This window comes from Saccopteryx leptura, chromosome 9, assembly GCF_036850995.1.
Source record: "Saccopteryx leptura isolate mSacLep1 chromosome 9, mSacLep1_pri_phased_curated, whole genome shotgun sequence".
Classification (NCBI taxonomy): domain Eukaryota; kingdom Metazoa; phylum Chordata; class Mammalia; order Chiroptera; family Emballonuridae; genus Saccopteryx; species Saccopteryx leptura.
In genome coordinates this window covers 93,099,808-93,127,787 of record NC_089511.1, presented here as the reverse complement: position 1 = coordinate 93,127,787, position 27,980 = coordinate 93,099,808, and the positions used below count along the sequence as shown (strand labels likewise).

The following is a 27,980-nucleotide window of genomic DNA, read 5'->3' as shown; positions in this document are numbered from 1 at the left end:
CAACTGGTATATATATATAGTATCGATTAGTCGGTTATCTGTTAGAAATATGTGTGTTGTGTGTCCGTGCATACTTTAGGCTAGTCACAACACTTCTTTGGACCTGAGTTTCCTTACATGTGAGTTGGGTAGACATTCTGGGAAGTGGCTTCTAGGCCTCCCACATTATGTGAGTTCAGTGAGGGGGAAAAAAGAAAGGCCTCCCATTCGACTGCTTATTCCAGGGACGTCCCTATGGTACTTAATCCTGCCCTGAGAAGACAAGAGGATGCCAGGCTGCAACACCTTGCCTGTGTCTATCTGGGTGGACAGGTTGTGCTGAGAGAATGGCTCTGGGGTCTGCCTCCCCACCGCTCTGCTTTTCTTATCAAGTTACCTTGGTAGGTTATCTGAGCTTAGGTTCTCTAAGCCTCTGTTTTCTCAGCTGTCTTGTGGGGACAATAACAATAGCATGTGATTGCTAAGATTGTTGTGAGCATTAAACATAATTTTTTATTTGAAGTGTTTGGTGCTGTGCCTAGTGGGCGGCAGGCAGTGGGAGCTCACTGTCATCAGTAAGTGTGTTAAGTTGGAGCAGAAGGCCAAGGTGACCGTGGGGTGCATCCAGTAGAAGTGGCATTCCGGGAGGAGAGGATGTGATCCTAACAACTCTTCCCCCAACCTGGCCCAAGAGGAAAGACTTTCTCTAGTCGTAGATTCCATGGCTCTGCGAACTCCTGAAGACAACGACCATGTCTTGTTCATCTCCCAGTACTTTGCAAGTAAGTACTGTACATGTTCAATATATATGAATTGAATTGATTAAAGTAAGAACATGGGCCCTGGCCGGTTGGCTCAGTGGTAGAGTGTCGGCCTGGCGTGCAGAAGTCCCGGGTTCGATTCCCGGCCAGGGCACACAGGAGAAGCGCCCATCTGCTTCTCCACCCCTCCCCCTCTCCTTCCTCTCTGTCTCTCTCTTCCCCTCCCACAGCCAAGGCTCCATTGGGGCAAAGTTGGCCCGGGCGCTGGGGATGGCTCCTTGGCCTCTGCCTCAGGCACTAGAATGGCTCTGGTCGTGACAGAGCGATGCCCCAGATGGGCAGAGCATCGCCCCCTGGTGGGCATGCCGGGTGGATCCTGGTCGGGCACATGTGAGAGTCTGACTGCCTCCCTGTTTCCAGCTTCAGAAAAGTACAAAAAAACACAAACAAAAACTAACATTTCCCCCCAAAATCTCCAATTTGAGGCTTAAAAAAATACTATAAAAAAAAAAAAACCCCAGCAAAAAACACTATAAAGGTTTCGCACTCCCGTAGCCTGCCTTAGTGTCTCTGCCAAAAGCAAGTGATGGGTGGGATGTGAGGGGGTAACTCCATTGTTATAGCAAACCTGTATTCATTTCTGTGATCTTCCCTTTTTTTTTTCAAAGTTTTTCTTGTGATCCTACCAAGACATGATCTGCACTATTTGTTGCCTCAATCCGCAGCCTTCAATCAGGTGCAATATCCACAGAGGCCTCGTTTGTGCCTTGCTGTTCTTGGTTTATCAAGTCCATAAGGACATGGTAGGTCGGCATTGGGTTTGACCTCTGCTCTCTTTGCGTTGAATTCCTTGGCTATTTATTTTCAGTGTGGTACTCAGGTTTTGTTACTGATTCCCATGTGTTTGGCATCTTTGATGGAAGCAGGCCATACTTCTCATCCTTTTTGCTGTCTTTTTTGTTACTGTTTTGTATGCTATCTGAAAGTGTCACAAGGAAGAGAATCATAGAATAGGACACAGGCACAGGTCCAAGAACAGTGTTGCTGGAGTTGGCCTCATAGATCCATTCAGTTTGGGATTCTCACCAGACCAGCATCCACTAGGACAAACTTTGCTGTAGAGTCACCAATAAAACTGGATGAGGTTCTTCCATCTGGATGCTGTGTCCTGAGAGGTGAACAGGCATTATATTCCTACTCACTGTCACCAGCTCTCGTGATGTTGTCCTCTCCTCCTCCAGGAAAAAATCCTGCTTTTGTATGCATTCTCTTTATGATCCCAATATTGGCATCTCTAAATGGCATAACTTCACCAAGAAATTCTGGGCCTTCATTAACCACTCTACGGAACATTCAACTTGAACAAGTTGTTCATTCAACAGATACATTAGAAAAGAAAGGGAATAAGATTTGCCAGGCCCAATGTCAGCATTTTTTATTGACATTCAGAGGACTCCCAACAGTATTCTGACTAAAAACTTATTTCACTAAAAGATTCTTTGGTAAAGCTAATGAGCAATTTGACAAACAAGGAGCAACAAACACATGTTCCTAGGAAAACCCTTCTCTGCTTGTCCTCCAGTTTTCTTATATATCCAGTTCTCCCTTTTCCCCTCATCCTTCTGATCTCTTTCCTACTATAGCTCTATTCATTTCTCCCTTCTCTTTCCCTTGTCTAGAACTCTTACCTTTCCCCAAAAGCTCTCCCAAGACCATCAAATTCCATTTGCCAGGTCCAAAGGTCCAGGCAAATGGACCTTCATGAACCAGGTATGCAGGCTACTGTAGAATTTAAACCTTGGATCCAAATGGTGTGCCAAAGGTAGTTGCTCAGTAGCTTTAAATGAGTTCAAATTAGCTAAATTTCTCCCTTAAACTACTCATAAGTTATACATTGATTACTAGCTTAAATCAATGCTAGAAGAGGAGCTTTAAAAAGACTAGAGGTTATTTTTAAGTGATCTGTCACCAGCCAACAACATAATCCTGGAAAAACTATAAAAGTGAGATACAGACAGGAACCAAAGCCCTGGGGACCCTTTGAACACCTTTAGATGAATTTTATCCAGTTTCCACTCTCCATGGGCTTTGAATATGTTTTAGATTTGAATATGTCACAGAAATGAAACCTTATCCTTGAGTTCACGTTTACAACTAAAGAAGAAATCTGGAATTCCACACAATTGGAAGGTTACTCCAATAGGTAACTTCAAACTGAGGACTCTCAGAGATCTTCTAAAAGCAACCAGTCTTCCGAAGGAGACAGCTGGCTAAGCCTTGTAGAATAAGCACATGACCTAGTATTGTAGACAACTTCTGTTCAAAATGTTGGACCAAGCCCCCTGATTCCTGTTTATCTGTTTGCATGTAACCATTCTTCTCAATAGTTCTGTAGACCCTGGTTTTCATCCACCAGTAATTGGTCTTTTTCTTTGATCTCTGCTCTTTATATACTTGTTAGGTCAGACTATATTAATCCTAATGCCATTATTAGATTATCCCAAACAGGCACAGTCCTAGATCTCATCAACTTCCCTCCATCACCAAATCTCCACAATGAAAACCTCTGAGAAATTACAACCTCATTAAAGGAAACAGTAGAAAATTATAACTTATGGCAGATCCATTTGTAGTAACATGAACAAAAGATTTTATTTATTTATTTATTTATTTATTTATTTATTTATTTATTTTCATTTTTCTGAAGCTGGAAACAGGGAGAGACAGTCAGACAGACTCCCGCATGCGCCCAACCGGGATCCACCCGGCACGCCCACCAGGGGCCACGCTCTGCCCACCAGGGGGCGATGCTCTACCCATCCTGGGCGTCGCCATGTTGCGACCAGAGCCACTCTAGCGCCTGAGGCAGAGGCCACAGAGCCATCCCCAGCGCCCGGGCCATCTTTGCTCCAATGGAGCCTTGGCTGCGGGAGGGGAAGAGAGAGACAAAGAAAGCGCGGCAGAGGGGTGGAGAAGCGAATGGGCGCTTCTCCTGTGTGCCCTGGCCGGGAATCGAACCCGGGTCCTCCGCACGCTAGGCCAACGCTCTACCGCTGAGCCAACCGGCCAGGGCGAACAAAAGATTTTAAACAAGTTAACCTTTGACTTTCTTAGCATCCTTCTTTCCCAGAAAAAGAACCAGTTATTATAGTCTATCACTCACACCCTAAATTTGAATTCAACAACCCTCAAAGGCTGAAGAGCCAAATACATGCTGCCTATAGGAGACTCACAGAGGTCCAAATATGTAACCAACTGATGTAAGAACTGATTCAGGCCTTCTATTGTGAACAGATTTTCCCCCTAAATCTCCATGTCTCTGCAAGATAGTACATGTTTTGTGGTCAGGATGCCTGGTTCTGTTTGCTTCAGACTAACATCTCCTGCATGTAGGAATAGTATTTCAAGCTTGTCTGCACAGAGATCCTAATTTTGTAAATTATCAAAGCTGAAAATTCTGATTCAGAAATTAGTTCCAAATGAAAGCCAGCCTTGATTATTCAGAACTCTTCCTGAGGGAATGGCTTACTCATTGTTAACAGATTCCTATTGGTGGGAATTCCTCACACAGGACTATGAAAAACTTATCACCAATTCTAGCAGCTCATTAATGGTACCACCTTTTCCCTAGACGGAACACAGATCCATCTCAACTTTTTGGTGTGAGCACTGAGGGACATTGGTCTGGATTTCATGTTGGTGAGTCATGGTCTGTGCCATTCCTAATATGGTACTTGGATCAGTGAAACCAGGAAAGTGGGACAGGTGATATGATGTCTTAAAACTAAAGCTACTTGTCTCTTTAAAGTGAACCCTAATGGCTTATATAGGACTTGTTTTGGCCGGGGTTGGAGCTCTTGGTTCATAGCACCTTACAGGGATTATTGATTGCTCTTGTCTGTCATAGTGATCATGATGTTGGTCCACTGCATTCTATCCAGGGTCCGAAATGCTTATGCACAGCCACTTTCTTGTCAGGTGATTATCATGATGATAAAACAGAAAGATCAAGACCTCATGATAGATTTGTCCATGGAGATTACTGAACAATCAATCTTTAAGTGGTTGAAGATCTGGATTTCTTTTTTTTTACTTCCTTGAACTTACTAACCTACAAGTAAAAAAGAAATATGACCAAAATTGGGGACCGAGACTGATTATGCAGAGACAATGGTTGGACCACATATAACCAAACCTATGCAGTCATCAACCCAGAATAACTGACTTGGTCAATGACTGTCAGCTTTCCTATTTTTCTGCTCCCATTTCCAACTTGAATCCAACTGAAGGAAGCCAGCTATGTCTCCCTGGTGAGTCACGCAACGTGCCCTACTTCTAGTCAGCCTACCTCCAGCTTCACCATGGCAACCACCTCTGATGACAACACACCTGAAGTCTCCCCACCTCATTTCCGCTGTCAAGCTCTTGCACACCTCTGCCTGCCTTTGTGTCTCTGCCAAAACCAGATGATGGTGGTGGAGTCCCAGCCACAGCAAGTTCAGAATAAATAGCTTCTGCTTGTCCTCATTTTGGTGGTCTTTGTTTCTACAAAGCTAAGGATTCTAGATTACTGGACCTCTCTTAAAAAAATACAATTTCCTCCCACAATTCTTTTACTTCTTCCAATGACTGTCTTGAGAGAGACCAGAACCCTCCCCTCTGCATTACTATTATGTTTTTACAGAGACAGAGAGAGACAGAGGGACAGATAGGGACAGACAGGCAGAAAGGGAGAGAGATGAGAAGCATCAACTCTTCATTGAGGCACCTTAGTTGTTCATTGATTGCTTTCTCATATATGCCTTGACCGGGGGGCTACAGCAGACTGAGTAACCCCTTGCTCAAGCCAGCGACCTTTGGGCTCAAGCCAGCGACATTGAGCTTCAAGCCAGCAACCTTTGGGCCCACACCAGCGACCGTGGAGTCATGTCTATGATCGACTCTCAAGCCAGCAACTCTGCGCTCAAGCTGGCATTCTTATTCTTAAATCTTTTCTACAGTCTTCCTTCCCTCTTCCCCCTCCCCCCATTCATGAAGTCTCTCAAACCCTTGGGACGTTCCTGATCCCTCAGGCCCTGTGGCCAAAGAGCCTCCAGGAAAAATTTCAAGCTTTTTAAAGCTCTGAGAGGCAAAAAGCGTGGAACAGTTCATATGACCTTGGTGGGCAGAACTTTGCAGGACAGGGCAATCAATGACAGAGGCACTGTAAGGACTCCTGCCCCACCCTCCAGACTAGGCCTTTGCCTGAGGTAGACTTTCCTCAGCGGGAATGACAAGTGCAGATAGGACTGGAGGTAATGTGAGAAACAAAAGTAATAAAAAAAACAGGGCTCACTCTGGCACCGTTTACAAAATTGACAAAAATCATTAAAAACATGGACACTTAAAATAGACTTTGCATTTTTATTCAACAACTTGATAGTGTGCAATGTAAACACTGTCTGTATGAAACATCAAAATGAGTTCCTGTTCAAAAAAATAACTTTTTTTAGGTTTAGAATTGGCTTTCCTTACCTTGTATGCCCACATTTTGAACTTGAATTGTTCAGTGTCATCAAAAGGGATGCAGGAGTGTGGTCTTTCCTGGTATAGGATAGAATTCCTGACATTACAGTGTTGGGCAGCCTCAGGTCATTGCTCCCTCCACATTGCCTGGCCCAGTTCCCCAGGATGCCCATGTCCCTGAAGCCTTTAGCCTACAGCCACTACAGCTAGGTGGCCTCCTTGTCCTGTTTCCTTGCTGGGGCTCCCACTGAGAGGTCTCAGTTGGCCGGGTCCTGTGAGTTAGCATATCTCAAAACACATCTGTGAAAATACCTTCTTACTTGACACAGCAATCGAAACCTGAGTTGCAAGGATTAATCATGATTTCTGTTGAGTGTTCTCAGTGTGTGCATTAACTCGAGTAGGGAAGCTGATGCTCCCAGCTAGCTGACAACCACCCCTCTGGCCTCACCTGCAGGGTATGGCAAGGCATCCCAACCTGAGAACTTCTCTACCAGGTATTATCTCTACCAGATAATTTTGTATCATCTCACCTAAGGTAATCCTTCACGTGAGTCCCAGCTCCCCAGAGATAGACCATGCAAAGTTCTAACAAGGCCATCAAGGCCATTGTGGTGGAGAAGGGATGGGGATAGCACCAAGGAGAGGTGCTTTCTATGTGTAATAGTGCACGGGTAGAGGCAGCTCTACATGTGCCTCGTGCTGAGACGTGTGGGGCGTGCACCGGGCTGCCCGTGTCCTTCACACCCACTCTCACTGTGTCTTCCAGGGCCATAGAGCTAACAATTTCTTAGGCACTTTCCATAACCACCCTAAATACGAACAATATTCAATTCACCAATATTCACTGGGTAGATATGCTGGAAGGAGAGAAAGCCATTTCCTTCTGTAACTGGTTGTGTGTGGGGGTGGTTTATTATTACTGAATGTGCTTTTCCTTCAAATTTTCTTTTATACATGTAATATTGATCCAAGTCCTGTTCTCAGACATTTTATTCAACTATGTCTGCACCCAAATAAGCTGGTCTTGTGGTGGGAAGGGATTGTTTGTGGAAGATGGCGGAGAATGTGCTTTCTAAACCATAAACCAAACACTCCTGATAGAAGTTCTATGTTCTTGAAAAGGGGCTTTTAGTGTTTTAGTATTAGCTTTTCTCATCAGCTACAGGGTTTCCAAACATTCAAAGATCAAGGCTGTAGCAAATGACTGCCCCTAGAAATTGGGCTTGTTTCCAGTCCCTGTGGTCCAGACCGAAGGAGGAAGCTGAGAGCGGATGCAGGTGCTGATGGCCCGCGGTGGTTGCACTGGGGTGTGGGCAGCCCCTGCGTCAGGCACAAAGGAGCCCGTATGTGCACACACATACATGTGCACCCAGGAGATGATACAGGTCCTCAGCAACCACAACTCAGGTTTATGTTGGTAATAGCTTATGCTGGCCTCCGGACCCACCTGCTCCTTGCCAGATATTTTGAGAAGCAGCTCACAGAATTCCTACACAATCCAATGGGAGGATGGAAAGAGAAGCATTCAGTCTTTTAAACCTCATAGTGGTTTGGGGCATAATTTTTCCTCCAACTTCCAATGGACTTTCCATCATGAATATGCATTTTTATATCCTCTCTCCCACAACTGTCCAACAGCAGCTTTAAGAAATGAGCAGCAAGCACATTGCTAGGAAACTGCAAACACCTGAGCCTGACATTGGCTGCTGTTCTATTCTTTTTTCTTTAATTCATTGGGGGGGGGGGGGGAGCAGAAACTCCCGTACGTGCCCCAACCAGGATCCACTCTGCAAGCCCACTAGGGGGTGATGCTCTGCCCATCTGGGACATTGCTCCATTGCTCAGCAGCTGAGCTCTTCTTAGTACCTGAGGCAGAGGGCATGGAGCCATCCTCAGTGCCCAGGGCCAACTTGCTCCAATCGAGCCATGGCTGTAGGAGGGGAAGAGAGAGAGAGAGAGAGAGAGAGAAGCAAGGGGGAGGGATAGAGAAGCAGATGGGTGCTTCTCCTGTGTGCCCTGATCAGGAATCTAACTTGAGACATCCACACGCAGGATGGACACTCTACCACTGAGCCAACCAGCCAGGGCCACTGTTCTATTTCTGAGAATACTTGAAGGAATTCTTTGAATGGCAGAACTAGCTGAGTCTTAAGTTACTAGAATCTGCCTGCTCGCACACATATTGTGCAAGATGAGCTGACACTATCACCAAGAACCTCCTAAGTCGCCAGCACTGTTAGTGCCCCCTGATCACCCAACAGAGTCCCTGGTGATATTTTAATCCTGGCATCAAAACCTCAAAGTCAAAAGCCTGATGTTCCCAAGGAGGGAGTCAAAGCGAAAAGAAGTTTACATGTGTTATGGTACATGATTTTATTTACATAACTGAAATTATTTTCTTACTCACCTTGATTTACAAAAGCAAATTGACACGACATGGTTTTACAACTTTTCATAAATAGATTTTACAAATTTTAATAACTGAAAGGTTGCTACTTAATATTCAGCAATACTTAATACTTAGTAACTTCTGCATTATATGCAGGAAAATTCTGCTGGATGAGTAAGTAGGAGTACTTTTATAACTCAGGACTAGGCAATTCGATTAATTAAAGGGTTAATTTCCCATTCCCTGGGTCAGTCACTCAGACCCGGAGTTTTCACCCTGCTGAGGACAAATCTACTTCAGTAATTCACTTATTGACTGTGCACGTTGGATAATTTGAGAGTGTATCCTTATTTAATAAGACTAGCATTAAGCAAATCTGAAAACCAAAAGCTGAAAACTATCTTTTAAAGAACTGATCATAGTGCATCTGAAAAAATGGCCACAACAGCCATCCTACATCTCCACCAACTGTTTTCCCAGCTTTTCCTCTGGCCTCATGCGCGCACGCACACACACACACACACACACACGCACACACGAGGCTCCAACACATCCTCAGCCAAGCCCTCCTGGCCACAAACTGCTTTGTGAAATGCCTATAAAATACAGTATTGTAATGAAACTACAGTTCAGTCCATTCACAGTGCTTTGCCTCTGCAGTCCAGGCAGTGTTTGGTGAGCAGTCCTCTCCTGTGAAGTCACAGTGCTGAGATGTACAGAAGAGCCCCCCAACACTTTCCACAAGCTACCCCAAGATGGGAGGAATGCAGTGTCTGTTACCACAGACGAGCAGTGAACAATGACCAGAAGCTTATGAGTCACAGTCAGAGCCTAAGAAACAAGTATGTCTTACTCTAGCAGCATTAAGTTAAACACAGGAAAAGTGGATACATGTCTTTTTCCACAGAAACTCTGTAAGAGCCAAAAATACCATCTTTTCTATATCAGGACTGTAATTGGAGGTGTAGCAGTCCTTGGTCATTGTCAATGCTACTTCTAACAAAGCAAGCTGAACAGTGCCTTTTAAACTGAGCACCAGCTCCACCCACTCCTAATGTGCCAGGGGAGCCATGGCTTTTTGGTACTGAGTGTGCAGTGTACCGACAGCCAGGGTGGAGGGTTCACAGCAGGCTCATCTCTGCTGTCGGCAACCCTGGACTGGAGGCCCCTTCACTCAAATGCCCCTTTTCTTCATACTGTTCCTAATGGGGCAGTGACCACTCTGACAGCTCAAGTGATGGGGCAAATGAGCCTCTCTTTTCCTCACACCTCCTGTCTACACAGCAAATAGAGCATCAAATCTCTCTATTGTGCTAAATCTAAGAATCGTGTTACTTGTGATTTTTAAAAAAATCAAGTGTCTTTCCAAGAAAAGGTTTTCTTTTAATAATAATTAAAAAAAAATCTTAGGATCTCAAATGCTAATCCGAGGCCTGTCCCAAGATGCTCTCCCACCACAGCCCTGCAGGGTTTGGACACGGCCACTCGGGCCCTGCCAGGCTCCCACCCTCAGCAAGGAAAGGCTGTCCCGGCTAGTCTTTTTCCTTGCTGCCTCTGTGTATGTGTGTGCGCGCACAGTGGGGATGTGTGCTTCGTGTTTACATCTTGTTGCTTTTTTTGGTCGCAACCAGAAAAATCAAGCAGATCAGGTAGTGAGTGAGGGACCCAAATGTGTGAGCACAGAGTACGGTGATCCCTGATAAACACAGACTGACACTGGCACCGCTGAGGGCTGATGAGAAAGGAGGGGCCTAAACACTGGACTCTGAACCTCTATCCAGCACACACACCTGCTGGGAGGGAAAAATCTCCAGCCACAAGAAAGGGCGCAGCGAGGGGCCGGTGGGCAGTGCGGGCATGTTCCGCTCCTCAGGAGCCTCCATCACCTTTCACAAAGAAATGTTAACTATCAGATGAGTCCATTAACTGTGCCGCTGAGGGTGAAAGCATCCAGTTAGCATATACACTATCATTTGCATATCTTGTACACCCAGTGTTAATGACATCGGCTCTCGTGAGTGGTACAGGACTCTCTTCAGGCCAGTTCGGGTCTGACATGCCTAAAAATGAAAACAGATCATTTGTTCTGCACTGAAGAACCCAAAGTTCATGTGTAGACAGTCACGCCTTGGCAAAACTCCCTTTGAAGTTCAAACCAAACTTCTAGTTTCTATGCCAATTGCACAAATGGTTTCATGCTCCAAGTTCCCAAAACACGCATCTAGGGTAAATATCATAAGCTCTCCTGTGTGATATTGTTGTAATTGTAACAGAACAGTTTTGACTCTTATGAGCCTCAGACTCTCAAACCTGGTATGCATTGCTGACCTGTTTAACTCTTTCCCTAGGGCAGTGCAAAGCATCAACGTGTCGCTGTACTAGGTGGCTTACTGCAACAGGCAGCTGCTGTAAAAAGTTCTCTAACAGAAAGAAGCCTGCTGTCTCCCACCCACATCTACCCTGCAGGACAGGAGCTTCCAGACGAAGGGTGCACACAGGTGAGTCTCACAGCGGCAACAGGACACATGGCAGGTAGCACTAGACCCCAAAGCCAACAAGGAATCAAGTGACGTAGGCATGCAAAAGAAACAATCACAGCTGAAAATTGCTTGAAACTCTCAAGATTAAAAAAAAAGTTAGAAAACAGAAAAAAAAAATTTCAAGTATTTAATGGAAGACAAAAGAAGGAGTTTTGGCAAGAGCCATATTTACTGTCCATTGCAAGACAACAGCACCACAACACACATCCTTTCAAAAAGCATTTGCTCTCGCTTTTGGTACTGGCTTTGTAAGTGACAACCGTCACGTTGGTGTGTAACACAAAGGATGTGAAAACAGTAGCCTGCATGTGACCTCCCCAGTGGTGGCTATACAGCCAGAGCACCCAGCACTGAGTGGCTTCCCAGGGCTGCCCACTCACCCAGATGGAGTCTGGGGGATCCACTCACTGGCTGTGTGCTTAGGGCAGGCAGGGTGGTGCCGGCTTCTCCCTTCTAAATTAAATGCCTCCCCAGATTTGGTAAGTTTATCCAAGCAGTTACCGTGACTGGATACCCACCCCAGAAATGATTTATTCATCATTTTTCTCTATATTTTCCTTGCTCTCTTTCTTCTCTGCCACCTTAAATTGCTGGAAAATATAGTAATTACACTTATTTTCACATCCTTTAAAAAAAACATAGTTGCAAAAATGCCTGAATGTAAACAGAGGCAAAGTCAGACATTACAAATAAAAAGGTACAGGGTTTCATTCAGACCAGAAAGACTCTTAAAAAGCATTCCCAAGAATAAGGATAGTGCAGAGAGGAACAATGTTGCTAGAATCTAGTAAATGCATGTGAAATTCTACCATAGAGTTTGTTTTCAATCCACGTGGAGGGGAGGGTTCGAGGGAGGGGAGCATTATTACAGTCCACCAGGGGCATCTCCTCTTCTGAGAGGCCATCATCGTAAAGCAGGGAGTCGGACGGGGTGGATGCGGCCAGATCCAAATAGTCCTGGAAGAGAAAGATGGCTGGTCACCACCTCCCCCATGTGTGCCACAACTGGACATGCCCCTGGGCATAAGCCCTGGTCATGTCCCATCCCACACCAGCCTACTGGCTCCTCAGAGAGGCCTGAGCCCCTCATCAGATTGCCTTCATTAACGGCCTCCAACCCTACCTCACCTGGCTCTGTTCCGCAGCCCTCATTACTCCTCCCTAGAAAGTCACCTTGTTGGGGGCAGAAATGTTCTCCTTCATTGTTCTAGTCCTATCTCTGCAGCACTGTGCACCATGCCCACCGCTGGGGAACTGGCCTGTTTATAACCGAGGCTCTGGTACTCACGCAGAAGTGCCAAGACACATCGCGCATCTGTGAGACACTTTCCAGCTTTCTTCCAAGGACTGCTGCCACCTGGAACTTCCTGTCAGGACTCTGAAATCTGCAGTCACTAATGTGGGTTTTTCATAAGCTTTGGCTCCCAAGCAGGTCTCTGCAGTGCCTGCTGCTACCACTGCCCTAGTTCATGTGTGAAGACAGCCCCAGTGTTTTCCTGTCTCTCAGCCCTGTCTTAGGAGTGCTCTCTCTCGGCATCAGCTGTCACTTGCTTAGGACGACCCTGCACTCGCAGGACTTGGTGGCTCTAAGTGACACACCAATGTTAGGTTTCATTACAAATGGCCGGGCCCTGGCCCATGCATCTTGCTTTTCCTGTCTACAGGAATTACCACTGTTGGTAAATGGGAGGATGAAACATCTATGTAAACACCGTGAAGGCAGGATCTGTGCCTGTTAACTTGTATTCCCGTGATCTTAGACTACGGTGCACAGACACCAACTGCTCAGTGAGTATTAGTTGAAGCTTTGTCGACCATCTCATTTCCCTATAGAGATGTAAACTGGAGACACATGGGCTGAATCTAGCCTCCTGGGTGTGTTTTGTTTGGCCCACCCTGGGCTTTTGAAAATTTAAGTGAGTTGCTAACATCAAAAACTGTGAAGCTTAATATAAATATACCTTAAAACAGAAGACCTGGCCTGCTGGAATTCATTTCCCTATAGGTCATGTGTGGCTACAGCAAGGTGTCCTTCAGAGGGGCTGGTGTGCTACATCTGAGCACCATACTTCCCTAGGTATAGGACGCTCCCGTGTATAAGAGGCACCTTAATTCTGGAGCCCAAAATTTGAAAAAAATGTATTACAAAAGTTATTGAACTCAAGTTTTATTTATCATAAAATTCATACAACTCCTCATCACTGTCAGAACTCCCATCCATTAGCTTGTCCTCATCTGTGTCTGATGACAAATCACTGTCTTCAACAATGAGAGCAAAAACAAGGGCAAAAAAGCAGGAAATGCAAGTAAAAAATCTATAACCACTGTTTAAGACACACCCAGTTTTTAGACCCCAAATTTTTCCAAAAAATGTGCATCTTATACATGGGGAATACAGTAACTTCCTACCCCAGCCGGCCCCTGGCCCCTCACAATATTTGATTTTAGCACCTGCACTTTAACTCTTTCCTGTGATTATGTTTGGCTTTGGAATATTCCCTTACACACCTGTCTCTTCCTGAGTGTCAGCTAAGAATCTTGGTGCCTTCATAATGTAAAAGGCAGCCCAAGGGGTCTGGAGCCATCAGCAGTGAACATGGCCATCGCCCACTGCACGGCTGTGCTCTGCTCCTGCACAGGGACCTCAAAGGACCTGGGCTGGGCTGGAACCACCCGCTTCCCCCGCCCTCCCACACATACACCCCACGGCCACGTCGGCCTGTCGGGCCCATGTGGAGAATCTGCTCTCCCTACTCACTCTTCTCTTGACCATCATCTTCTCCAGGTCTTTGCTGATGTCGGCAAACACTGGCCTCTTGTCCGGCTCCTGCTTCCAGCACTGCAGCATCAGACTGTACCTGGTGAGAGTGCAGATGGGTGGCTACAATCCAGCACAGGACTACCCTGTTGTGGCCTCCATGCCCAGCACAGTGTCTGGGGCCTCAAAGTAGTTTCTGCCTCACTGACATCCTTCTCAGAGCTGGGCCAGGGTCTGAGGGGTCATCGGGGACTCAGGGTGGCCAGTGTTGTAAGCTTCCCTGTCCTTGAGAAAACCTGTTTTCATGACCCTTTCAGGGACACTGTTAAATATTTAACAAGATGCCATGTCTACTATGGTGGCTGAGTGGGAAATGCCAGTCCTTAAACTCTTAGGAAGGATGAACTAGGTACAGAAACAAACAAAAACGTCTGTCTCTGTCTTATACCTGCCTTTATTACCATCTCACATCTGCGGGGTCCCAACATGGCTGCATGGCCGCCACAGCTGTCCTGTGTGAAGTGCTGGGCCAGCTGGCTGCCAGCCCAGAGTCCCAGGAAGGTGATGCCACTCACCCTTTTAGCCCTGAGCCAGGCACATGTCAGGTGTACACTGACTTTGTAGACTAAACTGACCAGCATGGTTCTGCATACAGACAAGCCTTTTCTTATGTGTTCTCAATCCGTCCTCTAAGAATTATCTGGGACAACCTGTGTGTGTGAAGACTTACACCCTTAGGCTGAAGTCTGGCTCCCCCTGCCTGTGCCTTGCCTGCCTTTGCACCTCCACTTGGGCACTCTCCAATATGTGCCCATGGGTCAGCATGAATTACCTGCCCCTCTCCAAGTAACCTGCCTGGCCAGGTCTCTGTCCTTGAGCTCAGCTGCTCTCTTAGTCTGAAGTACCACCTTATCTTTCCCACAACCCCTGCTCTAGGCTCAGCTTCCCTTCATCCCTGTAGGTCCCCCCAGGAAGCTCCCCCACCTGCACCAGCCCCCATTAGAGCCGGACCCTTGGCAACTACGGCCATGAGCAAGTGTGGTTCTGTGACTTCTGCCCTGTCACTCCCCACTACCAAGCTCGCCACAGACTGGCGCCCAAGGCTGCTCAGGAGGGGGAGGGAATAAATGATTGGACCCCTCCACTCCAAAACCCGTATGTCTGCATCAGAGAGAAGCTGGGCCAAAGCAAAGCCTGCTCACATCTCCTCGCTGCAGTTGTCAGGCCTCTCCATCCGGTAGCCTGTCTTCAGAAGGTTGAAGAGCCGCTCAGGAGGAATCCCAGGGTAGGGGTTGCCCCCCAGGGTCATAATCTCCCACAGCAGGACACCAAAAGACCACCTGCAAGGAGCAAGACAACCAGTGGGTGGTGGCAACAGGCCTGCAGTGCCCTCTGGGAAGCTCAGCCATCTGTCCCTTCCTAGCAGCTGCTGACCCATCTGCCCTGAGGGCCCCGGCCACCTCCAGAGAGCAGGTCTCAGCCCGAGTCCCACTGCTCCAATGGACGCAGAATGGAGGTGAGTACGGCCATCTGCCTGCTCTGCCCCTGCAGCTGGGATGGCCCAGAGCAGCCAACCAGTGCACCAAACACAGGCTGGACCCAGGCCAAGGGCCCAGGTTCCTGGGACACGTCCTTCACTTTCTCTGTGTGCTTGGAAACTTTCATCAAGTCTTAGAAGAAAAAAAAAATTGCAATAAAAAAAAACCCTTAACTGTAAGGGAAAACTTAGTCAAGTGGGGGCCAAATCATATCACAAAACAGTATTATCACATGAGACTCCCATAGTGATAAAAAAAAAACCCCTGCATAGCACATGAAACCCTAGAAGCCATGCTTGTGAAGGCGCATGAATCAGCAGTTACTTAGGGGTGGTGACTTCAGTCTCTTCATTATATGTTCCTCTAAATTTCCCAATTGTGTTATGGTCAACTTCCACAATCAGAAAACAGTTGTTTAAAACTGTAAAAACGGTTTTTTCACAGCCCACACCATTCAAGACGTTTTATGTCTACTGACAGCAGAACACTTGGGAGAAACAAGCTGCTGTGCTTTTGAAAACTATTTTTGTAATTTGACCTGAAGACTGAGTTTTGGTTCCTGTATCTGAGCAGTTTGGGGGCACACTAGCCTAGAACCTACTCAGGGCCATTCCCTCCTGTGGGTGGGCCCCAATTCTAGGGGCCCTGCCTGTGTCCAGTCCTGCTCAGGTACAGGGGGGGACGCCTGTGTGCCTGGTCCTGTGTGTCACTGGAACTCCCACATGAGGGAGAGAGGAGAGGGGACGGGAAGAGGGGAAGGTGAGGGCGATTTGTGCTCACTGCTCTCACAAATAGTACTGTGGCTTTCAGAGCTCCTGCCTGGGCCCTGGTCACCTGCTAAATGAAGACATGAGGCTCCCTCAAATTGGGTGGGCGGTCACTGCAGATGGTTGGCATGGGCTGAAAGGCACTCATGGCCAGCGCTGTTCCCCAGCTGACCTGCCCAGGCAGGAGTCATAGCCTCCTGGGATGTCACAGGCAACCTCCACCCCAGGAAGGCAGTACCCACACTTACACATCACTTTGGGTGGTGTAGATATGATCAAAGAGGGACTCAATTGCCATCCATTTGACTGGAATCCGGCCCTACAGAGGAAGTGAAAGAAAGGGCATTAATGTTGATCCGACACCATGGGAACTGAGGAGGAGAGTGCAAAGAAGGGTGTGGCAGGTGCTCCCTGCTCTGGGGGGTGTGAGTAGTGACAGCCAGATGCTCCTAGGCACACAACTGGCAGCACAGCTTCAGGGGCCGGAGATTCGGCCTGGCCTCCCAGACATGGCTGAGGCCAGAGGAGTCTGCTAACTTGCCCACAGACACACAGGGCCTGCTTGTCATGCACAACATTCTGTGGAGAAGAAACCCCAGAACTTGATACCAAACCCCAGCCAGGTTTCCTAGACTCACATCTGGGTAACTCTGGGGCCCCCTGGGTGGTGCTGCCCCCCTGGTAGGCCAAAAACACCATCCAGCAAGATCTGCGCTGATCTCTGAGGGCAAACAACTTTGGGAAACTAACGTCCAGCACTTCTACCTTAGGGACTTCTGACGCTAACTCACACACTAAAGGCTCCTCTGACAAGCTCTGAGAGAAGAGATCTGTTTATGTGCCTTGAGGCTGGTATTTCCCTTATTTTACGTCTGGGCCTTTTCAGCATCCTTTGGAAGACTGCACCCCACTGCAAGAGGTGCTGGGGTCAGATCTAACAAATAATTTTTCATGCAACTTAAAATTTTTTTATTTTTTCAATCACAGTTTACATTCAATATTATATTAGATTAAACTGTACAGCCTAGTGATTAGACATTTACATACCTTATAAAGTGATCCCCTGATAAGTTCAGTACCCACCTGACACCATGCATAGTTATTACAATATTACTGACTATATTCCCTGTGCTGAATTAACTTCGCATCCCAGAAACTATTTTGTAACTGCCAATTTACACTTCTTTAAAAAAAAATTTTTTTTATTGATTTAGAGAGAAGGCGGGGAGACGCAGAGTGAGAGAGAGACATCGATTTGTTGTTATGCTTATTCATGCCATCACTGGTTGATTCTTGTGTCTGCCCTGACCAGGGATCAAATCCACAATCATGGCATATTGGGATGACGCTCTAGCCAATTGAGCTACCTGGCCAGGGCACCAATACGTACTTCTTAATCCCTTCATCTTTTCACCCAGCTCCCCAAACCCCCCATCTGGCATCCATCCCAATGTTCTCTGTATCTATAAGTTTGCATCTGTCTTCTTAGTTTTTTTGGATTCTACATATAAGTAAAATCATATGGCATTTGTCTTTCTCTTGTCCAACCTATTTCATTTACCTCAGTACTTCCCTAAGTTCATCCATGTTGTTGCAAGTGTGAAGTCTTCATTCTTTTTTTTTTTTTTTTTTTTTTTTTTTTAATACAGAGACAGAGAGAGAGTCAGAGAGAGGAATAAATAGGGACAGACAGACAGGAACGGAGAGAGATGAGAAGCATCAACCATTAGTTTTTCATTGCGACACCTTAGTTGTTCATTGATTGCTTCTCATATGTGCCTTGACCATGGGGCTACAGCAGACCGAGTAACCCCTTGCTCGAGCCAATGACCTTGGGTCCAAGCTGGTGAGCTCTGCTCAAACCAGATGAGCCCACGCTCAAGCTGGTGACCTCAGGGTCCCGAACCTGGGTCCTCCGCATCCCAGTTCGATGCTCTATCCACTGTGCCACCGCCTGGTCAGGCCAAGTCTTCCTTCTTTTTTATGGCTGCATAATATTCCATTGTATGTATGTACCACCTCTTTTTTATCCATTTACCTTTTGATCGGAGCTTTTAATCCATTTACATTTAAAGTAAATATTGACACCTATGTAGTTACTGCATTTTAGTAATTGTTTTCAGATTGTTTTTTAGTTCTTCACTATTCCTTTCTTATTCTCTTGCTCTCTTACCTTGTGTATTGATGACTTACTGTAGTGTTATGTTTGGATTCCTTTCTCTTTATTTCTTGTGTACCTCTTGTGGATTTTTGGTTTGTGGTTACCACATGCTTCATATATTCCAAGCTATGTTCACAGTAGTCTATTTCAAGATGATAACTGCTTAGGTGTTAAGTTGATAGTTGAGTAACTGCTTAACATATTCTATATATAATCACTATCACTTTTACTCACTTCCCTATACTTATGTTGTCATTATTTTTTACTTTTTTGCATGTTGTACAAATTCTTTAATTCACTGTTGCAATTACACATGATCTTGCTACCTTTGCTTATTTACCTCCGTATTAGCTTCAGTGTTGGTTGATTGATCTACTGCTTTTATTACATGTCTGCTTTTTTCAGGGAGATTTTTTTGTGGTATTTTCTTCTTTACATTTTTTTTCTTCTTCTTAAAAAATCTCTATAACATTTCTTGTATTAGTGGTTTGGTGGTGATAAACTTCAGATTTTCTTGTCTGGGAAGCTCTTTATCTTGTTCAATTTTAAATGATAACCTGGCTGGGTAGAATAATTTTGGTTGCAGGTCCTCGATTTTCATTTAAGTATTTCTTGCCAATCCCTTCTAGCCTGCAAAGTTTCAGTTGAGAATCAGCGGATAGTCTTATGGGAGCTCCGTTGTAGGTAACTAACTGCTTTTCTCCCACTATTTTAAAGATTCTCACTTTCTTTAACCTTTGGCATTTTAATTATGATGTGTCTCAGTATGGGCTTTTTTGGGCTCATCTTGTTTGGGTCTCTCTGCATTTCCTGGACTTGTGTATCCATTTCCTTCACCAGGCTGGGGAAGTTTTCAGTTATTATTTTTCACTTAGGTTTTCAATTCCTTGCTCTGTCTCTCCCCCTCCTTCTGTTGTCACTATGATGTACATCTTGTTATGCTTGATGTTGTACCAGAGGTTCCATCTCTTAAACTATACTCATTTTTAGGGAGTTTTTGTTTTGTTTTGGCTGCTCTGGTGGGTGCTTCTGCTTTTCTCTTCCAAATCGCTGATTCGACCCTCTGCTTCATCTAATTTATTCTAATGTATTCATTTCAGTTTATTGTAGTCTTCATTTCTTTTCCATACTTTTTATCTCCTTTTCTATGTTTCCTATTGCTTTGTCAAAGTTCTCATTAAGCTCATCTATTCTTCCCCTAAATTCATCGAGCATCCTTATAACCAAAGTTTTGAATTCTACATCGGTAGATTGCTTGCCTCCAATTCATTTAGATTTGGTTCTAGAGTTTTGTTCTCTCCTTTCATGTGGGACATATTTCTTTGTCTCCTCATTTTGGCCACCTCCCTGTGTTTGTTTCTCTGTATTAGGTAGAGCTGCTGCGTCTCCCAGTATTGGCAGAGTAGCCTTATGTCACAGGTGTCCTGTAGGGCCCACTGGCACAGTCCCCATTTACCAGCGCTGGATGCTCTCAGGGTGTCCTTGTATGGGTTGTGTGTCCTATTCTGTTGTAGTTGAGCCTTGATTACTGTTGGCACCTAGTGGGTGGGACTGACCCCCATGCAGACTGGCTGTGAGGACTGGCCACATCTATAGCGAACAAGCTGTTGTGTGGGAACTGACTCCAGATGTGAGATTCGCTGTCATGGGGCTCAGGTAACTGCTGACTCCACATTTTGGGTGTGATGTTTCCAGTGCTAACTGGGTGGTGTTCTGGTGTGGTCTAAAACCATGTGTGTTGGTTTTGAGGCCTTTTGGGTGGGGCTCCAGTGCAGGCCAAGGCTATCTGGTAGGAGTTACAAAGTGATTATCCATTGTTATCTTCCCGTGTTGGGCTTAGAGGCAGCTATGAGTGATTATGCTATGAACCAAAGCTGGTTGCCACTATTGTCAGGCTTGGGGCTGCTTAAAAAGAGGTACAGGGGGGCATGCCAAGGCCAGTAGTTTCTTGTTTGGGGTTTGTGGACCTTTGAGAAATTTTAGAAAATTCTACAGTGTGAGCCCAAGTTGGCAGCTTGTATGGACTACCCTCTGAAAGAGGTTGGGACCAGGCAGGGTGTAAGAGAATCATCAGGGTGGTGTGGAGACCATGCCAGCCTGGTTAAGGGGACTCAGACTTTGTGCCTGGCTGTGCTTGTAGGCTGGGTTGGGGGAGGGCTCAACAAAGCAGCAGTGGTGCCTGCAGGTACTCTATTCCAGGACAGAGGTGCCCCTCCAGCCCTTGCACCAAAACCAGATTATTTAGTTTCTGTTTGTCCCTGGCACTTTTCAATTTGCTGTCCCTATGCTGGAACTTAGGGAGAGTGTTTATGAGCAAGTGAGTCTATGCTCAGGCCTTTTAAGAGGACACCTGGGTCTACAGCAGCCCTCCATCTCACCTGGACAGAATCTCTGCCGATTTTCACAGCCAGCTATTGTGGGGAACTTCTCTTCCTGGCTCTGGTGATCAAGGCTGCGGAGCCTGGTGTGGGGCTGTAACCCCTTGCTCCTCACTGGGGACCGCAGCAGCTGAGATGTCCTTCCTAACTCTTCACCACCACCACACGTGGGTATGGGACCAGCCCATTCTGCAACTCTGCCCTTCTTACCCATCTCTATGCCATTATTTATTTATATCCTTGGTTACAGTTTTGTTCATCAGCTAGTCTTCAGGTGGCTCTGCAGGGTGGTTGTGCTATCCGTTGTCATTTGTATATGGTCATGGGAGATCTCAACTAGAATGTGTCTCATCCACAATGCAACTTAAAAAAATAGTTTTTCAGTAGGTCAGTCTTTAGGCACAAATCAATTTAAAAATGTGCACACTGTTTTCACTGCGCCACCACCTGGTCAGAAAATGTGCACACTTTTTAAATGCAGCATTTACTATAATTCCTTTTTCTTTAAAGCATTCTTTAGGATTCATGTCCTTAATAAAATGTGACTATTTCTGGGGCATATGTTTACAACACCACTGCCTACAGCCCGTGCTCTCTGGGACCCTGTGTTTGAATTCCTTGTGCTTCTTTGCTCTGTGACACAGGGTTTTCTTAGAGGATTGGTGGGACAACAGGAAGGCTCTGTCCACATCCCTTAACAGGGTGGGGAGTAGCCCTTCTCCACTTCCCCTTCAGCAATACTGAGACACACTGTCAGAACGGAAACCCCAAAACACACGAGACATCGTCCTCACACCCACAGCAGCACAAGGGCTTCTCCCCACTGCACAGGTGGAACCAAGGTGCAGTTGCTTCTTGTGCTACTTTTTTCTGAGCAGCCTGTATTCTGAATGTCAGGTCAGCTGTGACTCCTACACAGCTTGTGAGCTGGCCCTGTCTGGTCTGTCAGAGGGAGGCTACAGGAGAGGGGCTAAGTGGGCAACAGAACTAGAGGGCCGAGACAAATGCCACAAGCAACTGGACAATGCTATGAATCGGGTTTCCCCAGAGAGGCTCCAAATGACCCGCTTCAGAGATTTGGAGAAATCTTTTGAGAACCCAATACTGAGGCCTCTATGAGCCTCCTTGTACTTTTTCAACTCACCTGGCCAGGGGTTCCCAGGGCACCACCCCAGAGGAACCTCCACCTATATAACATGCTTCATTCCTTCCTGCAAAGAAAGGCCACTTCTGCCTGACCAGATGGTGGCACAGTAGATAGAATGTCAAACTGGGATGCAGAGGACCCAGATTTGAAACCCTGAGGTCGCAGGCTTGAGTGTGGTAGGCTCATCCGGCTTGAGCACAGGCTCACCAGCTTGAGCATGGAGTCGCTGGCTTGAGTGTGAGATCATAGACATGACCTCATGGTCGCTGGTTTGAGCCCAAGGTCTCTGGTTTGAGCAAGAGGTCACTTGTTCTGCTGTAGTCCTCCGGTCAAGGCACATATGAGAAAACAATCAATGAACAACTAAGGTGTCACAACAAAGAATTGATGCTTCTCATCTCTCTCCCTTCTTGTCTGTTCCTATCTGTCCCTATCTCTGATTCTCTCTCTGTCTCTTTCAAAAGAAAAAGAAAAAGAAAAAAAGAAAGGCTACTTCCCTCTCTTCTGGGAAAGAGCTAAATAACACAGAAAGAAGACTATGACCTCCACTCTGTAGAAGGGAGAGGGACCCTGGAGAAGGGGATGGCTGTTTTGCAGCATTAGGTGACCTTCAAAAGTGATAGTGAGTAAAAGCAAGAGAAACATTGGGGCCTTGCTCTCCAAGGGCCAGCTCTGCAGGGCAGGGTGTGGACCTCAGGCAGAGAAAGAACAGATAGGGGATCAGTCCTGAACTGGGTCTCTTAAGATTCAAGATCAGAGAAAGAGCCTGACTGGGCGGTGGCGCAATGGATAGAGCGTCGGACTGGGATGCGGAAAACCCAGGTTCGAGACCCCGAGGTCGCCAGCTTGAGCGAGGGCTCATCTGGTTTGAGCAAAAAGCTCAGCAGCTTGAGCCCAAGGTCGCTGGCTCGAGCAAGGGGTTACTCAGTCTGCTGAAGGCCCACGGTCAAGGCACATATGAGAAGGCAATCAATGAACAATTAAGGTGTTGCAATGCGCAACAAAAAACTAATGATTGATGCTTCTCATGTCTCCGTTCTTGTCTGTCCCTGTCTATCCCTCTCTCTGACTTTCTCTCTCTGTAAAAAAAAAAAAAAAAAAAAAAAAAAAAAAAAAAAAGATCAGAGAAAGATTTGGGGATGAGGGCTAGAAGTTTATACTCTAAATACCCACTTTGCTCTCTCCAGATAGTCTAAGGGGTTGGCCCCCACCCTGTGGGCACCCTGACTGCTGTCCCCACCGAGCCCGGGATCTCAGGCCAGCACACCCCGGACCTGGTACCTTGCTCCTCTTTACATAGGAATCCTCTTCGTATACATCCCGGGACAGGCCAAAATCCGAAATCTTCATCTTCCGCCCTTCAGCCACTAGGACGTTTCTGGCTGCTAAGTCCCGATGGACGAGCTGCAGAGAAGACAAGAGCAGGGACACCTAGAACCCAGGCCTGTCACAGGCAGTTGGGGGGGGCTGGAGTGGCACCCACCTTCATCTCAGCTAGGTACCGCATGCCCCGTGAAATCTGCCAGGCGAAGGAGATGAGGTCACCCATGGTCAGGGCCCGCTCGTCTGGGTTGTCCAGATAGCTGGAGTTGCGGCTGCCTCTGCTGCCAACGTAGCCAGGCCCCGCCTTGCGGCTCTCTCGCAGGAAGCCCCGAAGGGAGCCATACTTGGCGTACTCAACGATGAGCAAAAGTGGCCCTGGGGACAGAGGGGCTGTAGGCTGGCTGCTGGCCAGGGGCTGGAGGCTGGCTCCTCACAGCCCAGTGAGAAGGGGCTGTGGTCCCCCCAGGGCAGCTCTGCACTACACCAGTAAAGAGGCAGGTGAACACAGCCCTGTTCTGGGTGGCGAGTGCCTGGGTTCCAGGCAGCTCCAGGATGTGCTGAATCCCATCACTTGCTCTCCACCCCGTGAGGTGTGTGCTGAGCCACTGCCCAGGTGGTTGAGCATGAAGTTATCCTAGGGTGCCCAAGGTAGGGTGACCACACTCAGTGCTTCCTGGGGATGCTCACACTTGCTCTGATAATAGCAGGCCTTCCTACATGCCCAGTGCTGCTGCAGCACAGTCTAGGAACGGCGGAGGGAGGCAGAGGGTCTGGGTCATACATGATCCACCTGTTCTTAGCAGCTCTTGGGTTGAAGTCCTGCCCTTGGCCCAGCCCTGAGTTCTGCCACTGCTGACCAGCATCCCTACTGCCCTCTCTTTGTTGGCTCTTCGTCCCTTCCCACCCCCAACACACGTGCTCAGACACACGTGCACACACAGTGAGAAGCCCCTCGCAGTTGGTCTCCTATGTCCTTATGTGACAATTGGTGACAATGTCTTTGTCAGGCAGGGCTGGGATCACTTAGAGATCATGGCATGCCTAGTCCCCAGTAGTTGCCTGGGAGGCACCATCCATCTTTGGAGCTCCCTGCCCAGGGGATCTGCCTGGGGCAGGGTGCTGACAACCAGAACGTGACCAGAGACCTCTGGGCAGCTCCAGTAGACATTCCTGCAGCATCCCCCTCACTGACACAGGGGCCAGAGCCAGAGAGCATGCTTCAAGGACAGGGAACAAGGGCCAGAGAAGGAGGATGAGGATGGGAGTGGGTAAGAAGAGCACAGCAGCCCAGAGCTCCTGGCCTGGGCCTGGCCTCACCATCCTGGCTGCAGGCCCCATACAGCTTGATGACGTTGGGGTGGTTGACCTGCTTCAAGAGGTTGAATTCTGACAGGAGGTCCCGCAGCTCATTGGGGGAGGCATTTTCTGAAACACATGTCAACAGAGAAGACTGCAAACCTGTCCTTTCTGGAAGACCCTTCTGTGACCAGCAAGGTCACATTAGCCACACTGGGCTTCTGCACAGACCTGTGCTCTTCTCAGATACCTTACGCAAAGATCCTGTAGTTAGAGCTACTCTCAGCCCATAGGATGATCAACAGCAGCCTCCCCTGCATCCAGGGAATAAGAACCCCAGGAACCACCATCCACATAAGGGGGATCTCTCCATGAACACCCTCTCAGGGCTGGGCTTTGTCTATGTGGCGGTATTTCCTTGCTGTTGCTATATTTCAAAGACAGGAGTGCACAGAGCCCCCCCCCCCTCCCCCCAATTAATCCTGGAAAGGTAAGGAGACTCCTGATGTCCCAATGACCAAGCATCAGCAGAATGGGGGTGGCAAGGCCCTGGAGAAAGGTCAAGATCACAAGATTTTATAAAGTCCTCTGGCTACGAGGACAATGTGTATCCTGAGAGTGGGCACAGCTGGGTTTGGGTTCCCACCAGGAGCCTGGTGTGGAGGTACTGAGTCAGAAGCTCTGGCTAAACCGTCTCCTAGGTCAGCATCCCATGACCGACTGCCCTGCTGTGCTATGCCACTGCCTCTCCTGTCTGAGAGCAGGAGGACGGCCAGAGGAGACAAAGTATCAGGCATCAGGACTTTCTATCACATCAGGGAGGCCCCAGGCTGGCCCCATTGTGCCCATAGGGCAGGAGTCTCTTGGGTAAGTGGCAATCCCAGTCTGAGGGCGTGGGGAAGCATCCAGAGCACTGTATTGTGTCCCCCGCCCTGACTACTGTACTAAAACTCATGTATACATCAACCAACTCTCACCCCCCAAACTGCTGCTGGGACTTTGGTCAGTCCACTTGGACCAGAGCCCAGCCATGGCCAGAGGGCCATCTGCCCAGTCTGAGGAGAAATGTGTATGCACACGTGTGTGTTTTCATGTGCCTGCACAGAGCCAAGCTTGTGGCACAATTGGTCACTCATGGCAAGATTGGGGCGGTACAGCATGCTGGGGGCCCTAGGGGTGGGACCAGTCTTCTCAGGTGGTCTGTTCACTAGGACCCTAGCAGACTGCCAAGAGCAATGAATGGGGCAGAGTGAGGTAGGAAGAGGTATTAGTTCAAAACAAAAAGGGCTTTTTCATTTTTTAAAAACTCAGATCTTTACTCAGTGTTGGTAAAGAAGCAACACTACTCTAGAACCTTCCGAGGCAGGAAAGTCCTCACATTGCCTCTCCAGGGGCCACCCTGACCAAGGCCATCAGTGATGGGTGGGGTCCTCGGACTGCAGCCACTCAAGAGCAGCCACAGAGGCTGCCATGGGGCAGCTCGTCTGCTCCTCGAGGCTCCTTCAGCGTGCACGGCGGGGCCCCTGTGCATGCTGCCTGCACCAGTACCTTTCAGCATCTTCACGGCCACGGTCATGTACCCCGCTTTGCCTTTCAGCCGGAAGGCTGTTGCCTCGACCACTTTCCCAAACTCGCCTTCTCCCAGAGTTTTTCCAAGAACCAGGTTCTTACGAGGAAATTCCCACTTGGGATCCTCCTACATTGGGGTTGAAGGAAGGAAGAGAAGAGGTAAGGGGAAGAGAAAAGGAATAAGGCGAGACCCACAAATGAGCCCTGGGTGGACAAGCTCCAGTGTATAGAGAACTGACCATGATCTGAACCAGCAGGGTATAGTCACCAGTCACCCACGGCCATAAGGGCAGGACCCAAGAGTCAGGCCCTGGAGTGCCATCCATGACAGGTCTCTACAGACTGGGACTTGATGCCTGCACCCACACTGGTCCTCAGTTTACTGAACACGCCCTGGGCTACCGTGAGCCCATGTCCTCATCTCTCAAATGAGGTGTTCAGGGCTTACTCAACACGGCAGGCGCTCATGAGGAAGCCTGGCCTCTTCCCTGGGAGGCAGGCCCAATCTTCTCAGGCACTATCTCCCCATCCCCACTTTAGACACCAAGCCTGCAAGGCTCTGAGTAGACTGCAGCCCAGGCCCTGCTGTGCTGCCCCTCAAGACGCCCAGGAAACCTAAGAAGACTGAATTGGCACCAGTGGCTTAAGCTGCATCCTAGCCCAGAGCCTCCACCTGTAGGTGGAGTATCCAGGGCGACCTCCCCGGGAACCTCCATCCAATTGTGTGGAAGACGCTGCTACTCCCACGGTGCTGGCTATCGCCCTGAACCTGCGCATACCTGCTTCGTATCACGTTCCCCTTCACACATCTGGTTTTCCTACATAGTCTTGTTCACATGCTCAGGGCCAGTGTAGGGTGCCTCCTCAAACACTCAGTCTGGCCTGTGTGGGACCTCCCCTCCTGTGCCAGAACGGGGAGTCTGTCTCCCCAGGGATCCCTGCAGCTGGGTGTGGACATGGCTGCTGGCCATGGTTGCTCACAATGTGCCCTACCAGGCCCACCCAACCCACAGCAATGACACTGCTGGGAACCTGCGTCCCCTCAACAACCAGAGCCATGCTTTCTGATGCTGGAGCACAAAGGTAGCCTCCTCTCAGCACCATGGCAGGGGGTACCTTCCAGCCAGCTCCCAGGTGTTCTGGTTGTTGTCTTAAGCTCCCTAGGAATCCACAGTAAGGGTCAGAGTTGACAGCACTATCATCGCTGCCCTGGTGTCTTCACCTCCACACTGCATGAGACAACTCCATTTACAACACAGGGACCATATTAAGCACAGGTGGCTATCACCAACTCGATTCTCTTAAAAATACTAAATATTGTCTTCCCTACTTTATATAAATGAGTGAACTGAGATTGAGGTTGAGTACTAGGTTTGAGGCCTCAGAGCTGGTCAGTGTGGCCCTTGGGTCTCAGGCTGGGTTCCGTTCACTTTGCATTCTGGGCAGAAGGTGATGTGGGCCCAGGTGGTGTGCATCCACTGATGTGAGCACCCGTCAGACCTGCTCTTCTAGTGGACCTCACTGCAAACTACCCAGGTATATGAAGCAGTTACTTGAATCCTCCCAGAGACTGACTGTGGAAGCTGAAAGCCTGCTGGGCCCAGGTTGCAGACCCTTCAACTGCTGAGTGACCAGAACTAAGAAAGCTACTAGGGAGGCTGCAGTAGCTGCTGCCTCTGGGAGTGACCTCCATGGCCAGACCCTCACTAAGGGGCGGGCACCCCCTGAGTGGCTCCTGCTACAAGCCTCAGCTACCTCCCAGCCCCAGCTGTGCCCTGCCAGGGCTCCATGGCCCTGGGATACTGAACTTCCTGCCAGGAGGTCCCAGGAGGTACACACGCTGAGCTCTCCCTATCCAGCACCCTC

At 48.0% G+C, this 27,980-nt stretch overlaps 1 protein-coding gene and 1 long non-coding RNA gene across 6 annotated transcripts in view; one reads left to right on the top strand and one right to left on the bottom strand.

The window, feature by feature from the left end:
• On the top strand, positions 1 to 13,116 carry LOC136381242 (uncharacterized). Of its 2 annotated transcripts, XR_010747034.1 has the most exons (4): positions 1 to 761; positions 4,372 to 4,439; positions 10,986 to 11,135; positions 12,403 to 13,116. It is a non-coding gene; the product is annotated as an uncharacterized lncRNA (long non-coding RNA). The 2 variants fall into 2 exon arrangements; XR_010747035.1 differs by lacking the exon at positions 4,372 to 4,439.
• RET (ret proto-oncogene) overlaps positions 8,616 to 27,980 on the bottom strand; it is a 55,433-nt gene continuing 36,068 nt past the window's right edge. For all 4 annotated transcript variants that reach the window (XM_066349735.1, XM_066349736.1, XM_066349737.1 and 1 more), the window contains 9 exons: positions 26,094 to 26,241; positions 24,567 to 24,674; positions 23,410 to 23,624; positions 23,208 to 23,330; positions 16,489 to 16,559; positions 15,138 to 15,275; positions 13,936 to 14,035; positions 11,987 to 12,134; positions 8,616 to 10,697 (listed from right to left, as the gene is read on the bottom strand). In XM_066349735.1, coding sequence (XP_066205832.1) covers positions 10,540 to 10,697; positions 11,987 to 12,134; positions 13,936 to 14,035; positions 15,138 to 15,275; positions 16,489 to 16,559; positions 23,208 to 23,330; positions 23,410 to 23,624; positions 24,567 to 24,674; positions 26,094 to 26,241 — 1,209 coding nt within the window. In that variant the 3' untranslated portion in view covers positions 8,616 to 10,539. The remainder of the gene's footprint in view (positions 10,698 to 11,986; positions 12,135 to 13,935; positions 14,036 to 15,137; positions 15,276 to 16,488; positions 16,560 to 23,207; positions 23,331 to 23,409; positions 23,625 to 24,566; positions 24,675 to 26,093; positions 26,242 to 27,980) is intronic.